This window comes from Staurois parvus, unplaced genomic scaffold (genome assembly GCF_062004578.1).
Source record: "Staurois parvus isolate SC_StPar_1 unplaced genomic scaffold, SC_StPar_1.0 ptg000425l, whole genome shotgun sequence".
Classification (NCBI taxonomy): Eukaryota; Metazoa; Chordata; class Amphibia; order Anura; family Ranidae; genus Staurois; species Staurois parvus.
The window spans coordinates 3,027,016-3,045,342 of NW_028318221.1; the positions used below are offsets into that span (position 1 = coordinate 3,027,016).

At 39.3% G+C, this 18,327-nt stretch overlaps 2 protein-coding genes across 4 annotated transcripts in view; one reads left to right on the forward strand and one right to left on the reverse strand.

Moving 5' to 3' along the window:
• Nucleotides 1-3,589, reverse strand: part of THOP1 (thimet oligopeptidase 1) — a 62,170-nt gene extending 58,581 nt beyond the window's left edge. The window contains exon 1 of one of the 3 annotated variants that reach the window (XM_089687427.1): nt 3,466-3,589. In XM_089687427.1, the coding sequence (XP_089543553.1) occupies nt 3,466-3,574 (109 nt within the window). In that variant the 5' untranslated portion in view covers nt 3,575-3,589. The other 2 variants (XM_089687428.1, XM_089687429.1) reach the window with 2 other exon arrangements.
• The window catches only part of SGTA (small glutamine rich tetratricopeptide repeat co-chaperone alpha), a 38,295-nt gene continuing 23,402 nt past the window's right edge, over nt 3,435-18,327 (forward strand). The window contains exons 1-4 of the mRNA XM_089687430.1: nt 3,435-3,588; nt 9,777-9,915; nt 13,897-14,000; nt 15,897-15,975. Of these exons, the coding sequence (XP_089543556.1) occupies nt 9,816-9,915; nt 13,897-14,000; nt 15,897-15,975 (283 nt within the window). The 5' untranslated portion in view covers nt 3,435-3,588; nt 9,777-9,815. The remainder of the gene's footprint in view (nt 3,589-9,776; nt 9,916-13,896; nt 14,001-15,896; nt 15,976-18,327) is intronic.

Consider the following 18,327-nt stretch of genomic DNA (forward strand, 5'->3'; position numbering starts at 1 on the left):
AAAAAAAAAGTTCTCCCAAGCAGTGTCTGTGCATGTACTACATAAGTTAACTGTTCATTTTTGCCTAGGTGAAAGGAGATTTACTTACCTAATTATCCAAAGACTGGTTTTGGCAGCCCCCGAGCTCCAGCGGTCTTGAGTTGTGGACCGTTCCTGATGTCATCAAGCCCAGAGCAGACTCCATAGACTGGGAACAGTCCACTGCTGCACTGTGGGGAGCACCGTTTTCCAGTGGAACAAAGGAGGCGTATGAGCTTTCGCCTCACCCCTAGATAAAACAAGCAGTTTACCTGTGTAGTACAGGCACAGTTTCACTGCATGGGAAAACTTTTTTCGCCCAGAGATGGGCTTTAATCCCTTTATGCCGACTGTACACAGATATCTTTATCCATGGGGCCCCATATGTGCGTACCTCTCTTTTTGTGCTCAGAGCATGCCACACAGCGTGCTACCACTGAAAGCCCCCTACTAAAATGATTGGGACCTGGAACTCCCACTTTCAAGTCTCCTGATCACTATGATAGCCTCTGATTGGCTCTCACAGTCACTGTTTACTTTCTCTTCTGAATGGAGAAAAAGTTACAATGCATCTTTCTCTCCTTGCAGGAGTGATAGATGAAAAAAAACACAAGTGTGTAAAAAAAAAAATAGTTGTTTAAAATTTTAAAAAATAAAGAGATGTAGGTCAGTACCAGGGTTAGTGTTGTGATCAAGGTAAGGGTTGATGGTCGGGGTCAGTATATTTTGGATAGGATTTTTTTTAACCACTGTGCACCAGCCATACACATATATGCGGTCTCTCGGTGGGTGGGCCTCGACACCGAGCGGCTGCATATATGCAGCCCTATATAAACAACTCACTGTGCTGAGAACATGCTCCCTGCACAGTTGCCAGCGGGGATTGGTAAACTCCTGATGCATACTTGCCATTGGAAGCTTTCCAATCACGTGACCACTGGGACAGCCAATCACAGCAGTCACATGACCTGAATCCCTGGCTCTGCCACCCAGCATCTAGAAGCTTTTAAAAGGGTCGGGAGGTGTTGGAATGGAAGGATTAAATAAAAAATTTAAATTAGTGTCATTGTGTTGTAAAGTGTAACTGCACTGCATCTGAGCACCACAAACCAAAAATTCCATTTAATTCATTGTTAATATTCAAAGCAAACTCACCCATCCATTCATGTCTCTATGCATTATTTTGCTAAGAAATCATTTTGAAAAACACACCCTGGCATTTCTGTAGCATTTACTTCCTGGAATCCATCTGCCCTTAGCTCAGGCATTGGCTGAGCTGAGAACCCTCCCTCCCCTTCCAAAGACTGCTTGGATGTATGACATCATCCCTTGGCATGGAAACCAGGAAGTAACTGAAGAAATGTAAAAAAAAAAAAAAGGATTAAAAATAGTCCTTATTGATTGAAAGACTGAAGTAGAATTAAAAAAGTAAAATGTATTGTTTCTGGCCTCTACTATGGGTACAAACAACAACTAACATACATATATGTGGTATCGCTGCAATTAGTGTGAGCAGAATTTATTTTGGGTTGCTCTTTGGGGATAAGTTATGGTAATAGCAAGAAATGTATAGCTACATTTAAAAAAAAAATTTTTTTTTTTTACGATCTATGGCCAGTTTTTGTTTTTATAGTAATAAAATATAACCATTACCATTTACCACCAAAAGAAATTTGTCCTGAAAAAAAAAGAAAAAAAAAAAACACGGTATAATCTCCCTGGGTACACACAGTAGTTTCAATGATATGTACAGTTTTACTAAGTGCCCATTCACATATATGTGGTTTGAACCGCATCCAATCCGCATGACATGTAAAAGAACATTGCTTCCTATAATGCCTGTTCACGTATGTCTGGTGCACGGCCGGCACAGATTCAGTGCGGTTTTAAAAAGAGTCATGACTGATTTCTGAGCAGTGTGGTCCGGTTCAGGTTCAGATTACAGGTTATTGACTTCTATGGGAACTGTTCCTAAACCGCATATTATTTATTTCAGGTACTTATATAGCGCCGTCAATTTACGCAGCACTTTACATATATATTGTACATTCACATCAGTCCCTGCCCTCAAGGGGTGTAACAATCTAAGGTCCCTAACTTACATTCATATATTAGGGCCAATTTAGACAGGAGTCAATTAACCTACCAGCATGTCTTTGGAGTGTGGGAGGAAACCGGAGTACCCGGAGGAAGCCCATGCAGGCACAGGGAGAACATCCAAACTCCAGGCAGGTGGTGCCGTGGTTGGGATTCAAACCAATGACCCTAGTACTGCCAGGCGGAAGTGCTAACCATTTAGCCACTGTGCTGAACAATATAAGCTCCTGTGCTAATCCTGTCCTGAATCTGATGTAAACCTGCCGTGAACCACTGAACTACTGTGTCAATTAGCTGTGAAGCTTGCGTTTCAATCTGCACCGCATATCTGTGAATCAGCTCTAAGATATGTGAGCTCGAAAGAGCGGGGCCCTCGATCCCCCCATGTTTTGCATTGTATTGTTATTGTTCTGTCACATGTTCTGTCCCCCTTTGTAATGTACAGCGCTGAGCGAACTATTGGTGCTTTATAAATACTGTATAATAATAATAAAATGTCAAAGTTGCAAAATTGTGTTCAGGCATTAACATTTGTTTTACCCTCCATGACTAAAGGTTGAAGCATGACATGTTTGGTATCTATTTACTCAACGCAACCCCGCCTTTTATATATTTTTTTTAAAAATAGGGATTCTATTGAGTTTGCAAGCATTAAAAGTCAGGTTCGCGTAATGTGTTCCTGGAAATAGTGGTTTGCGCAAAAAGTGTGAGACATTAACGGCTGAAGCTGCCATTTTATTCTCCAGGACCTCTGTTTTCAGAAAAAGAAAAAAAAAGATCATTGTTCAGCTGTTCTCATTTACTAGCAAAACAAAACCTGTAAATGTGTGCCAATAAAAGGAAAGCATTGCCCTGGCAGTGACGTGGTTAACATCATGGATGCTGGCAGGAGCTGTGCTGTATAGTCATTAGAAAGGTCCATGGGTGTCCTGAGGAGGTGTACATGGCAAACAAACATTCAGCTGGCAGTTGTAGTCCTCCTAAAGGAAGCGAAGCTCCTATGGCAACCTTACCTAGCCGGTTCAGCAGTAGCAGCAGGCGTGCAGCAGACGGAGGACAGGTGATATGGGGACAAATGACAGAGCAGGCTGATCATCCCCCTGGAAAACTCTCTGCTCCTCCCAGCTCCCTCCCCCCCCCGCCGGCCTCTTGTTCCAGTACCTGTAGATGCCATGTGCTGTGTGTGGATGGGCTCCCTGCAGTGTGAGGGCAGCTGGGCGGAGAATACCCGGATGAGGGAGGTTCCACCTTGTCCCCTATGTCCTACATACACACTTTATTCCCATTCTGTATGAACACACACGACTCGTTATCCCATTAGCCCACCTCCCACACACGGTTCATACAAACCTAACAATAAAGGGTTACACGAGGGGGCACAGCTGTAAGGACACGCCACTTCCGCTGGTGCTCTGTACAACTCATTCCGCTTCCGGTTCCAGAGACTGCTTGCTTGCATGTGCCGAGTGTCCAGTGAGTGAGCTGTTGTTTATTTGTTGTGTCATGGGGGACCTTTCGGAGGGGTGGTGGGGTTGTAGTGTGAGCAGGGCTAGGTGGTCAGACATGATATAGGGGAGGAGGAGGTGGGTTACACACTGGCTGTAGGACTAGGTGTCCCCTGGGAGAGGCTGCTGAGTGAAGGAGCACTGCTTCCTGCTTGCTCATCACATACACCACTACAACAAGGGGATGGCAATGGATGATCAAGGCAACCTAATCTCAGGCATTTTACAATGCGAAGAGGTAGTGGCTGTGATTGTAAATGGACAGCATCGTACTGAACACACACATCACTATCTGATTGTACAATCTCTCTTAGATCCACCAGCAACTGTAAAGTCCAAGTCTTCCAGACTGGCTGTAAATTGATAGGATAGATTAGGTAGGTCCTCCTATAGATCAACATTTGACTGTATAGTCAGATTGTAACATGTAGGGTGACCCTTAGGATGTAAGAGTTGCCGATTGTAACATGTAGGGTGACCCTTAGGATGTAAGAGTTGCCGATTGTAACATGTAGGGTGACCCTTAGGATGTAAGTGTTGCCGATTGTAACATGTAGGGTGACCCTTAGGATGTAAGAGTTGCCGATTGTAACATGTAGGGTGACCCTTAGGATGTAAGAGTTGCCGACTGTAACATGTAGGGTGACCCTTAGGATGTAAGAGTTGCCTTCTGATGAGTGATTTGCAGTGGATTGTTTTTCAGAGGTCACCTCCTCACTGCCTTTTTTAACCCTTATTGCATGCATTGCACACAGTTGCTGCCTTGCCCATTCATGTTTTGGCAGGAGGTACTGCCATCTGAATGCAGCAGAGGGTGTAGGGCTCCGTTCACACTAGTGCAATTTCGGATGTGACTTGAGTCAAACAAAATTGCATGACATAGAAATGGCATTTTTTTTTCTTTTCAATAGTGCCTGTTCACATCAATGCAATTCTTTACAGTGAAAGTTTGGAAAAGGTTCCTGTACTTTGGAGCGATTCCGGTGCAGTTTTGGCTGCATACATTTCAGTGGAAAAGTTCCAAATTCACATGTTCGTGGGAATGTGATGTGATTTGGAAAGTGATTTCAGGGGGTTAATTGTAACCCTCAAATCTCCTTCCACTCCCTCCATCATCACAGCCAATATACAACCCTGTCAGGCTCCTTTTGCAGCTTAAAGTGATAGTAAACCTCAGACATGAAATATGAACAAACCATATCCCTTTATAATGTGTACTTGTCTCAATCCAGTGTCATTTCTGTCTGCCAACACAACAAACACTTTACTCCTGCGCTAGGAAAGGACTCGGTAGACCCAATAGGAATGTTCTGGAATTTTCTGGAGTATGCACTGCTTGCTGCCCTCAACAGACTGGGGTGGTCCAAATACACTGGATACAAATGGAGAAACAGAAAAAGGGTGCACCGACCTAGTGCATTATCGTTTAAAATAATTTATTGAAGAAACAAAATAGGTATCATACTCACAATGGACATAATAACCTGGTGTTGGCTCTGAGGAAGAGGTTGTGTCTTCGAAACGCGTTAGCCAGTTGGTCATCCAGGGTTCCATCGTATGGACTCAGATGTTGTTTGGATCATACATCTTGTTGAGTTTGACATGCCTGTGTTATTATGTCCATTGTGAGTATGATACCTATTTTGTTTCTTCAATAATTTATTTTAAACGATAATGCACTAGGTCAGTGCGCCCTTTTTCTGTTTCTCTATTCATTTCTGTCTGACGCTTTGTTCCTCTATCAGCAACAGCACTTCTGATAAAATGTTCTGACACCAAGAGAAAAATGGTTACAGGGGAGGGACCTCCAGCACACAGCCTGTGATTGACAGCCCCAGTTTTGTTCCTGTGGGCTATGTGTCCCTTCCCTCCAATCAGCTCTCACTGAGATCTGCAGAGTATAACTTCACTTTCCCACCCTCTGTTTTTTTCTGAAAGCTCAGACAAGCTGTAAAAATTCTTCACTTTGAACAGCTGTAGAGAAGAGAGGGCTGCAAATAAACAGGTACAACTTGCTTGGAATTATACCCCGTCAAGCTTGGTGCTGTATTCCTGCATCGAAGGGGTTAAAACAGGCAGTGAGATGGCAATGTCTCCTTGCCTCATTCTATCATTCTACTGTTCAGCTCCTGTCTGGCTTATTGTTTAGATACACTGGTGCTCTGCTTTAGGCTAGGTTCACAGTGCTGCAATCCAAATTTGATCGGACTTTCAGTGCAATTTAAGTAGTGCAACTTGGATGTCACTTTGAAGTGGTTTTTGTGACAAATGAGGGTCAGACTACCCCTCTCTTCACCAGCGTGTGACAAATGACTAGTACTGGTCAAAATCACACCATGCTGTCACTAATACACAACAATTACACTCCCAGCTTCAGGCTACACAAACATTTTCTAGCTTGAAGACCCATGATCTAAGTGCCAACAGGCTGAGAGCAAATGTCACTGGGTTTAGTTAACTAAGCGATTAACCCTTTCAAGTGGTAGTAAACTGCAGGGAAAAAAAAAGTCCCCTGCAAGGTAATGTCATAATGTGCTTGTGTGCATTGCATACTAGCACACTATAAAGGACTTACCTTAAAATGAAGCCCTCCACCGCTGCAGAGGCTTCCATCCTGTCCTTCCTTCCGGGTTCGTGAGCTCCAGTCGTCTGACAGCGCAGGCCGCGATGATGTCACTCCTGGGCCACTGCACAGTACTCTGAAGGAACAGCGCGGGTTTACCAATCCTTCAGAGCGCATGCATCGGCTGTAAAGAAGAGAGAATATCTCTTAAACAATGCAAATTTTACCGACAGGTAACCTTTATTATAAGCTTCCCTCTAGGTAAAAGTTGCAATAAGAATTTACTACCACTTTAAACCCCACTGTCATCAGATAGTTTGGGGCTCATCAATCCTTCCCAATAACATCATTGACAATTATGAATCTAAATAAATGTACACACTCTGTAAATCTCTGGATATACCTGTCTGTGGTGACAATGTAGTAGCACCCTTCTAGAGACAAGGATTCTTTCAGTTTTACGTTAGTGCATCAGAAACCATTTTAACACTTTTTAAAATATGTTTTGATAATGAAAAGGTAAAGAATGGCGCAGAAAAAAATGTTTACAGAAAAAAAAAATATTACAAAGATAACAAAGAGACAGCAATGCAACAGCAAAACAAAAGCGCTGAAAAGTGAAAATACGATTCAAGTCCTATTTCAGCAGACTTCAGTCAATGAGCAGGATGGTACAGTGACTCTCATAAAACTTCACAGATCTTGTTTTGATGATATATGAGAGCTGTCAACTACAGGGCAGTCCACTGTTTTGTTGTCCCTGTTGGGGCCCTTGACAGAGATATGGCTGAGCAGTGGTCACGGGATGTCCCTGTGTTTACAGTCATGCCACAGATCCATTTTTACATTGGTATTAATATCCTTGAATGCCTATATGTTACAGTCTGCTAACTTGCATATTATTGTCCAGCACTGAATTACCTTTTAAATGGATAGACATTTTTGTGGGGGCGGATGGATGTCTACTAATGTTTCCTGTTGGCTCCCCATATCGTCTAATATAGGGGTGCTTGGACTTAAAAGGTTGTTAACAGATATAAGTAAAAACGCCCTTCAGCATTTATGACAGAAGAGACTAATCGGGTCTCTTCTGTCATCAATAGCCTGCCAGCAGTTTTTTAAAAACAGTTTTCTACCACTTTAAAAGCAAGAAGCACCACTGTATGCATCCAGCATGCATTTCAACAAGCGGATGTGATGTCACTAGTCTGGCAGGACTTGCATATTTCACTGCTAAGTTTTTGTTGTTTTTTTCTTCATTCATGGCTGTGTACAACAGCATGGTAATATGCTGTGCCATCCAGTGATCTGAAAAAAAAATGCAGACATGCTGCCTTTTTCTACACACAAAACACCAACGTTGTGGTGTGAATTGGGCACATAGAAATCAGCTGTTTCTATGTGACCTGTGTTTATTCCGTATGTAAGGTCACCAACAAACCCTCAGAGACAAATTTTTAAATGGGGACTTTAAATTTGGTGACAGGTCCGCTTTAATAAACATCAGTATGTTCCCTGACAGACATTCCTACACAAATGTGGCAAGAGTTTTGGTATTTACTGTTTAAATTTTTCAGTATGTTTTTGTTCCTATGCAGTTTGCCTTTGATTCATCTCTGCAGTGCTTTTTGTGGTGCGTTTTGCATGTGCTTTTTTTTTTTTATATATACATATTGTTACCAGTCCAGTACATCATTAGTATATGACTGGTGTGGCAGTGATCAGGGACACTGACTGGTGACAGTATGTAAAAAAAAAAAAAAATTACATTTTTTTTTTTTCCAAATATTTCTATTTTTTTTATTACTTTTTTCTTTTTCAAAACACTGTGACCAAAGCAATGCAGTGTTACCATAGTAACATTGAAATACTCTAGGTTGGGCAGAAAGGTGTTAAAAACCACAAAACGCTTCAAAAACACATTACATGCTTTTATGTAGCATCTCCATTGTAGTCTATTGAACCAAAAATGCACCATTTTTCATTTAAAAAAGTCCCTGACCCTTTACAAAAATGTAGCAGCTGAAAAAAGCACATGTGAACATTTCCCATTGGAAACCATATTAAATGGACTGTAGTGCATTTCTGCAAAAAACAAAAAGCACAAAAAAATGCATTGTCATAAACCAGGCCTAAAGAACACCTTCATACAAGCATGAAAAATACATAAAAATTCTATCTTGAAAGTCTCCCTAATAAGAATTTAATCTACAATCCATCTTTACCATGCAAGACTTTCACCATGCTATTATATATAAAAAAAATATTAGCCAAGCACTTTGTTTTGCATATTTTATGTGTAATGTCCTAGATTGTAAGCTCCAAGGAGCAGGGCCCTCAAATCCCTTTTGTATTGAACTGTATTGTTGCTGTATTGTCTCCCGTTATATTGTAAACCGCTGAGCAAACTGTTGGCGCTATATAAATCAGGGTGGATAAAAATCAGTGATTTTTTTTTTTTTTTTTTTAAAAATCAAAAAAATCAGATTTTTTTTAATTTAAATCAGATTTTTTTTAAATAAAATGCTTTCTGAGGAAAATATATTACCATCCAAAGGTTATTCCATCATGAAATAAAGATTAGTTTTTTAATTATGTAGAATAAGGCTGTATATGTTTAATTTTTTTGGTAAATTCCATGAATCCATTCACAATGTCATGCTCTTCCAGAGGTTTTTGTAAGATTATTGGGCAGTTTCTCTGCCTACAAGATATTATCACAGATGCTTGGCTTACTTTTGCAGTTCTCAAAACTGAATTTGACTCAGCGGAGATCACATGCCTCTTCACAACAAAAATGTTATAACATGAACAGAGTTAAGAAAAAGACCTTAATCCTAACTTCTACAAACCTATGAATACAGAATCAACCCCTTCAGTGCCAAGTTTCAAGAAGTTCAGTGAATAGAATAAAAACAATATTTGTCTGATTGTTTGGAGTGGAATAGATCTGCACAAGAAGAAAGTGAAACTAAGTGTGAGGAGGAAGGGGCTGACAGTCTAAGTTTCTTAAAATATATATATTTTGTTTAGCCAAATTAGTTAACAAACATGGATGTTAGTTTAAGCAAATAACATATGCTGTAATGTTATTGTTTCAGATGAATAAATCTATTTAAATTGTTATTAAGGCAATGATTATTTTTCTCCTCCCTAAGTACAACAGAAAAGTTGTCCAAATATGAATGATTAACCTATTAAACTGGGGATAAAAAAACTAATATGAAAAGTTGTTATTCTAAAAATCTTCATCTATTTGCATATTACAGTTATACCAGCAAGAATTAGTCTATGTAGAAAACTATGATTTAAATCAAGCCTTACTGACTAGTAATTTAAATCATGATTTAAATTGTGATTTAAATCAGTTTGATTTAAATCAAATCCATCCTGATATAAATCCTGTATAATAATAATAATGTTTTAATTTCTGAATGTATATGCCTTCCATGTGACTAGGCTTGTGGACCAATTTGAAATGAAACTTATGCCACTGTTTTGTTTTTTCACCTGTAGTTTTTTTTTTTGTTACTGTGACATTATAAGATGATGATTTGCTTTCTTATCCTAACAACTGTTTAATGCATTTTTAGAGGTGGCTCTTGTGACATAAAGATTTGTAAAAAAAAATAATGGCGGACAAGAAACGTTTGGCATTTTCCATCATCCAGTATTTACAAGATCAGTTGCAAAATGGAGAACTTTCCTCTGATGCTCAAGAAAGTCTTGAAGGTTTGTCTGTTTCTTTATTTCTGTGGACAGTGTGCTGAAAGTTTGTTGTTCTTGAATAGGCTGCATATTGTATTTGTACTCCTTTGGCACATTGTAACAATTTAATTTGTCACATTATGAGCAGAGGAAGTGCAAAGTTTGTTAAAAGATACAATGGTAGCAAACAACCAGTGAATCAATTCTTACAAGGTAGGAATTCTACAGAGCAGTGTGGGCTTTCAGACTTTAGAAAAGTGCTAGTCAATCTAGAAGCCATCAGAATATTATAATGTGATATTCATTCAGTCTTAAAATCAATTGGATTTAAAACTTTCAGTTTTGTGTTTTCCTCTTAGCCCTCGTTCACACTTAAGCTTAAGGTTAGTCAAACGTTTTTAGGTGTTTATCAAAAGTTTTTTGTATGCAAGCTCAGGCATTTTTATATGGTCAAATGGAAAGCAGTATAATCTGTGATATCATATGTATACATACTTAATAATGGGCCCTACAGGCATATAGAGAGAGGCTTAATGTGTCTGTCTTGCTATGTGAAGATTGATTACCAATGTGGGTACACCTGCTTCCCAAAGTCATTTTGCTTCTTGCGCCTCTTTTTTGTAATATGTATCTCAAAGGTCGTAAAGATTGGGGTATTCTCATACCTTACATAAAAATGCCTCTACACCCAGCAAAGCAAGGCCATTTTTTCATTAGCTGGGCTTCCTGGGCGGTAGGAGAGCAGAAGAATTTTAATTTACATTAAATTCTATGGAGCCAAAAACAGGAACACAGCTCCCAAAAGGGGCTCATGTTGTACTTTTTTCAAGCGGATGAGCGTAGAGATATGACAGCCATAATAGAAAAGAATAGGATTTTTGATGTTGTCAGGGAGGAGGCACTAAAATGTTCAGGTGTTAATAGGGGCATAAATTGGTGTATTTTTATGCTACACCTGTCTGTCTTATGACTTAAAACTTTTCACGCTTACATTATTGTTAGCAAACTCTTTCTATCCCTGCATTACAGGACATTAAAAATTTATGGAAAATACTCAACTGGAGAAATTGTATTAAAGTACATTATTGTACTTTGATTTTATTAAATGCCCATTAAGCACCTTATGGGTTTTTGGAGTTCTGCTTAGAATACTAAAGCTATATTTTAATAATGTGTCTCTTGGCTCAAATAAAGAAGTGTACCCAGATACAGTCTACCTGTGGACTAGACTTTACTGGCTTGCCTGTCTATGTCTTCATGTTAAAACTAGCTAACACTGGCCATTTTTAAACCACTGCTGTTAGAGAGAAAGTGACTGCAATAGGAACATTTTCTTGTTTCGAGAAGAGTGGGGAAGGATTTGAATCTTCTTCAGTTTATTATTAATGACTTTTTGTCTTTTGGGATAATTATTTGCACTATCTGTCCTTGTGACAGTTTTCATTAGTGCACACAGGGCAAAAAGAAACTTTCCTATCATTCATTGGGGAGCTAAAAAAAACTCTCTTATCCCAGTTGCCATTTCTGAATATTTTAAGAACCCATTAGACTAAAACCTGGAGACCTTGGCCAATGAAGTTCTTTTCAGCTAGTTAGGCTTTTAGACCAGTTTCACCGATACCTGGATGTACCAGGCTGTGGCAGAGTAAGCAAGATTCAAAATTAGTAACTTGAATTTAAAGGGCTCACCTTAATACCTGATTGATGTAGCAGATTAGTTGTTCTAGGTGACCAAGTACATATGTGATGCCTCCCTGGACAGAGGAGTGTTGATTGCCCACATCAAGCTTTGACTGTGACATTGAAAAGTCTCTGCTCAATTGTTGTTCTGCATGCAAAACTTCTAAGTTTCTTGTGAACTTCCCTTTACGGGCAATACTGTTTTTGGGGCCTACCTGAATGCAGTTATCAGGGCATCTGTATGAGGACAAAGCACTTCGGATGGGTAGACTGAGGTGCTCCCTCATTCTGTCCCTTTTGGTGAGCCTTTCCTTCTCAGTAGGAAAGATCCGCATCCTTCTGTTGTTCCTCTAAAATTATGCCTCAATCCAGGTAAAAGTTCTCCTGGTACATTCTGTAGCAGAAAGAGCTATCCCCAACTGTGAACAGTAGATTTAGAGGAATGTTGACTTTTGCCAAATTTTGGCTGCTGGGTTAGGGGGATTGTCACAGCTACGTACAAGATATTTTTTTGTCTCCTACTGATGAATGTTTTTTCATTTTAAGTTAACTTTATTGGACTTCTGCACTTTTTAAGGACCTTACCAGATCTAATTTCTCAGAGAGTTGTGGTTTCTTTACCACCTTTTGGAGCAGATTCCAGGGTTTTCATTCAGACAAATCCAGACAAACTGAAACGTTTGATTCATCCTAGATCTCAAGGCTTTCAATGTGCCTTTTGAATGGCCTGGTATCAAAGGTTGAATTGGATGGACCTGTGTCTTTGTATAAACCTTATCAACTATGTATCGAATCTTCCTGAGGCAGAGTGTATACCCAGAGGTCTGCTGTGTCCCCTTAATGAACTGCTAGAGAAAAAAGTTTACATTGTGTACAATGTGACGGGAGTAACTTTGGGTAGGGGGCCTATGGAACCCAGCTCACTTTAGAGAGGTGGGGAGACCCCTGTCTCAGCTCCCCATATCCCTATTATGTGTAAGTCACCCTGTGCCTGTTAGGGGTACAGGGTGATCTGTCCTAATATTGTGTTTGGGGTTGTTGATTGTTTAATGTCATGTGGTTGCATCCCATTGTTCTATTGTGTGTCTTGATTGGGAGCAAACTATTATGGGATGTATGTGTTTGTGTATTGGCTTAGTGGGGGGTTGTCTCCAGCAGCTCTCCCTCCTGATGGGACTGTCTGCTGGTGTGAAGTTTGAATACCTGTGTGTCTCTTGTTACTAAATGTAGATTGCCCCGCCCTGTGTCATTATGCAGGGAGGGGGGATATATCTTGTATCTGTGTTAAAATAAACTAGTCTAAACTCCTGGTTTACTTCAAGACTGGTGACGTCTAGTCTTGTATGGTCAGCTGTGGTGTCTGTTGTCGGTGTTCGGACGGGGAAGTGGTATTCTAACGGAAGTACTCAAGTGCACTCTGGGTCGATTCCATTACATACAAAACCTATTTTTAAATTTCCACCAAGACAGAAGCAGAGAGGTATGTTCTTGTCAGTGGGACACTTGTTCTTATGACTGTCAAAAGGCAGGTGTTCACTTCACTTTGGATCTATGATGTTCTGTCTAAAATACCTACTGGACTTTTTTCATCCTAACTATGTTTTTGGGTTCCTTAAAGGCTCTCTCACACCATGATGCAGAGACCTCAATTTTTCTGCACGCATTCTGCAAGGACACAACAAAATCAATTATTCTGTATGTGCCCTGTTCACACCACAACACTAGAATCACGTGCAGATTTTTTTATGCGCAGGAATCGGCAATGTGTATATAACTCATTGGAGCAAGCATGAAAACTGATGTAGCCGGCAATTGAAATCTGTGCGTCAGTTTCCAACAGTTTTTCTGCATGTATGGTGTGAATGAGACCGAAGGGCAAATTCACACTATGTGCCATGACAGATGTTTTACCACATAGGAAAAAATCTGTCACCATAGGGAAACACAGGAAAAAGTTGTTTCCTATGTGTCCCATTCATACTGCAGCGCAGCCTAGCGCTGTGCTAAAATGCAGATATGCTGCAGTTTATCGCAGCGCACCGGCCCGAACCGCACTGCCACGTCAGGCAGCGCATCTCATTTTGTACACTTCAAATAAAGCTGGTGTGCTCAAGACCTACCTCATTTTTTTTTGTCTTGTGTCTGGAAAAGGTTAGGGAACATCTCCCCAATGGAGGTAAAGTCAGGTATACAAACCTGACAAAGTTTCTAACCCTTTCCTACTGTATCCTAATTGTACCAAAAATGGTTACACTCCTGTTCAAATCCTTTTCTTAAGTGATAAATTGTGCAGTGATAAATGAACTGCTTGTCTCATTCCCACAGTTGCAATCCAGTGTCTAGAAACAGCATTTGAAGTTTCAATAGAGGATCGTAGCTTGGCCGTATGTCAGACACTCCCAGAGATTTTTGCAGCAGCTACAGTAAAGGTAGACATGATATTCTCAGTGTTGTGCAGATATGATGTCAGTAATTGTATTCATTTAGTTTGTGTTTTTTTTTTATTTGCATTTTAAAGGTACACATTGTTTATTCCTTTTTCCAGTTTATTTCAGGAGATGTTTTGGTAGTTTAAACACCTCCATCGTTTTAGCTGTGTAATTTTGCGGAAGAGATATAAGGGTAGTTTAACACAAACAGGTATTTATGTGCTTACAGCTGGTTCATGCTATGCCCTCACAGGAATGCACTGTGCGTTGCAAACCATACGCAAAACACTCTACTTGCGATCTGCAGTGGGTATCAATACAAACTTAATGACACCCCAAGTGCAGGTCACAAATGCAGAGAGTTTGCCCGCACCAGATTGCATGGTACTTTTGTACCAATTGCAGTGCATTTTAAAAAGTAGTGCATGCACTACTTCTGGTGCATTGTGATTTTAGCCCAATTCAAAATGAATGGGCTGAAATCGCAACACACAGAACTTCATGTGAAACACATGGCCCCTTCCTGTGTGATTCATGTACGGGCATGGTGTGAGGTAGTACCACGATGTGTAGTAGAACTGAAAAGATGTGGAATTTCCATCCATGATCTCAGAAGATCATGGGCAATATACTCTTCTGAAAATTTTATTTTAAAAGCAAGAAAATAACAGTTAAAATATAAATTAAAGTTAATGTTCTTTTGGAGAAGTGTTTTTATTTACATTAAGACACTTCTGTGACATTTGTAACCTGAATGAATTTATGGTTATGCAAATAACTCAGTACAAGTGTCACAGGAATGTACTGATATTAATTAGAATAAGCTATTTATGAATGATGCCTTTCCAATTGTTCTCTTATCTTTTATTTCTGTTATATTTATTTCCTTTATGTACATACTGGGGGTTTATTGTGGGAATATACCCACAATTAGATACCAGGTAATATAAATTACATAAAGGAAGTAGAGGACATAATTCTTAAACTATTTCATTATATCGCTGATGAAATGAGCTCGCAATCCTTTTCTCTTGCTGCTATTTCCTTCACTGGGATAATTTACAAAAATGGCAAGTCAGGTGCTTTCATTGCACCTTATATAGTCACTCTCATGGCTTCTCTTCAGGTTTTATAAAATTACAGCATATTGTTTATTCACTATTTCGATATTACAGCATATTGTTTATTCACTATTTCGATAAAACCAGCTTATCTTTTTTACCAAGACATTTGAGAATGTTTTGTATATAAACAAATATACTATTATATCTAGTTACTAAATAACACATTTAGCCTGTAATGATTTAATCAACTGGATTTGTTCTGTAATGTTGAAGATGTTTCTTTGCTTCTTCACGTCCCTTCTAGTTCTTAGTTCTAAGGAGTTTTATGTACCCTAGTGTGGATGGTGATTGTCCAAGAACAGATTGAAAGGTGTGAAAAGTGTGGGGCCCCTGTGTTCTAGTTGCATGGCTACTTGTAAATGCTGGAGTATTTATCTGACACTTGTTAGAACTGTAAGTGGCTTGGGTGCGCTACAAAACATCTTCAGTTTTACAGAATAAGTCCAGTTGAATGTGAGCAATCACTGCTAGCTACAGTATACCATGACCTGGATAAATTAGAACCTTCAGAGATATGATTCAAATTGTTGCTTTTCTTGGACAGTTAGTCGTTTTATGAGAACTTTTATATTGTCTTCTCTATTGCTTTACTTGCGTGGATATTGCCAGAAACAGAATAAATCCTCTGCTTACTCAAAGTTACTTAGAAGTATAAATAAAAACAATTTTCTAACAAGTATAGCAGACAAAAAATGTTGCAAGTATAGTAGATAGAAAATTGTCATATTAAACTTTGACTTGAAGCATAATCCAACACAATAACTTTCTTTAGGAAAGTCCAAATGTAACTTCAAATCCACAGTCACCATCAGAAGAGGATGTAACAGAAGCTGAAAGGCTAAAAACAGAAGGTAAATCTTTTTTTTTTTTTTTTTTTTTTTTTTTTTTTAATATTGCTTCAACTTTTATTTTGCAAATGTTTTTCCCACAGAGAATATATTCTTTGTTGTAGGAATAAAGGTAAATCAGGAAAATAAAACCGCTATCTGTTGGGTTGTTCACTAGTTAACTCAAGGTTAATTCCATAAATGCTGTAATAACTGGCATTGAAGAGCCTTCCTCCTACTTTTTATCCAGGTTATCAGAGCTTTTTCCTCTGCGATTGTGAAGTCAAAGGTATGGAGGGTGGCATGACAAACTGAAACGGGATATCTGAGCAAAATTAGGAATTGTTAGGAAATACCATTTATAATGGCGTTTTGGTAGAACACACCAGTTACAATATTGTTCTACTGTATGTATGTGAACAATACATTGCAGTCATCTGTATTAGAGGAATATATCCCTCAACTAGATAAGAAACCTAATCTTCAGAATAACTTTTTAAAAGGAGACTTCATCAATACGATCTTAGGGCGCTTTCACACAGATCCATAGCAAAAACATGGTACAACGCATATGCATTTTTGCCATGATTTTACGATGATTCCGGTGCGTTTTTCAGAGGACATGACTCAAAAATGCAACACAGGTGTTTTAACTGAGCAATATTTGCCCTAAAAATGTGGCAAGCAACATTTCTTTGCAGCCTAAAATAAAGACAGACACAGTTTTTGTTTTATCCAGCGGTGTTTACTCAGTGGAACGTATAACATCCAAGTGAAAGCTATAACACCAACATGTCAGAAAAAAATTCAAAAACAGAATCACTGAGTTGGAAAAAAAGATCACCCCCTTCCTTGTGTCGGTATTTTGTTGAACCGCCTTTTGCTTTAATGACAGCCTAACTTTGCACATCTAGACTTTGCAATATTTGCCCACTTTTCTTTGCAGAACTGCTCAAGTTCAGTTAAATTTGTTGGTGATCGTTTGTGAACTGAAGTCTTCTAGTCATTCTACAGATTTTCAATGGGGTTTAAGTTTGGGCTCTGACTAGGCCATGCAAGGAAATTTACCATTTTCTCCTTCAACCACTGTGTGGTCATTTTTTGCTGTGTGCTTTGGGTCATTGTCGTGTTGGAAGGTAAACCTTCTTCCCAATGACAACTTTCTCGCAGAGGGCAGCAGATTTTCCTCAAGCATTTGATGGTATTTTACCCCATCCATTTTTCCTTATATCCTGACTTAAGTGCTCCAGTCCCTGCTGCAGAGAAACACCCCCATAACAAAATGTTACTACCTCCATGCTAGATGGATTTTCGCCATAACACCTTTTTCCATGTGGCCTCAGAATGTTCAAGGTGCATTTTGGCAAAGCTCAGTCATAACTGCATGTGGCCTTTCTTGAGGAGTGGCTTTTTTCTTGTAACCCTCCCATACAAGCCACATTTGTGAAGAATTTGTGTCACATGCACACAATGACCACTCTTTGTCATAAATTCCTGCAACCGCTTCAGAATTGCTGTAGGCCTCTTGGTAGCCTCTCTGACTGTTTCCCCCTGGCTCTTTCATCCAGTTTGGACCGACGTCCTGATCAAGGGAGGATCTGTGTTGTACCAAATACCTTCCGCTTTTTAATAATAGACTTCACTGTGCTTTTAGGCATTGATATAGCTTATGAAATTATACTTGTATCCATCTCCTGACTTGTGCCTGTCCACAGCTTTATCTCGGAGATCTTTTGACAGTGCCATGCCACCCATAGTCGATTGTTTGCTTAAGTTGCACTATCAGGGACTGAAATGCTCCAGGAAAGCTCTTTTCTTGCTGTGCTAATCAAAATGACCACAGCTGATCACAGGCATTTTTACATTAAAATCAATGGGGACGCAATTTTGAATGAGTCTATGGGCCGTGATTTGAAGTCACTAGGGGACGTTTTTGTATTGAAGTCAATGAGGACGCGACTTTCCATGAAAGTTGATGAGGCACTACTTTTGCATGTGAGTTGCCTTGACACTTTTTAAATAAAAACAGAGAAGCCATTATCTTCACCTTTTTTCCTAACGGCAAAATGCCGATACCACAATTTTCAGTCGCCGTTTATATTGGTGCATCCCTAGTTAAAACCATTGTTTAATCGTCCTCTCTGTTTGCCTTTTTCTATGATATTCCTATTTGAATACTTACAGGTCTGAGGATCTTGTATTTGTCCTTTTTGGATCCCTTTTGAGTACTGTAGGCAGGCTGATTCCCTGGAGTGATGTTTATTCTCTCTCCCCTTTTTTTTTTTTTTTTTGTGATAGCCACCACATCTAAGGACTAAGCTGCAATATATTACATTTTACTCATAGGTTTTGATATCCTTTAAAATGTTTTGTTAA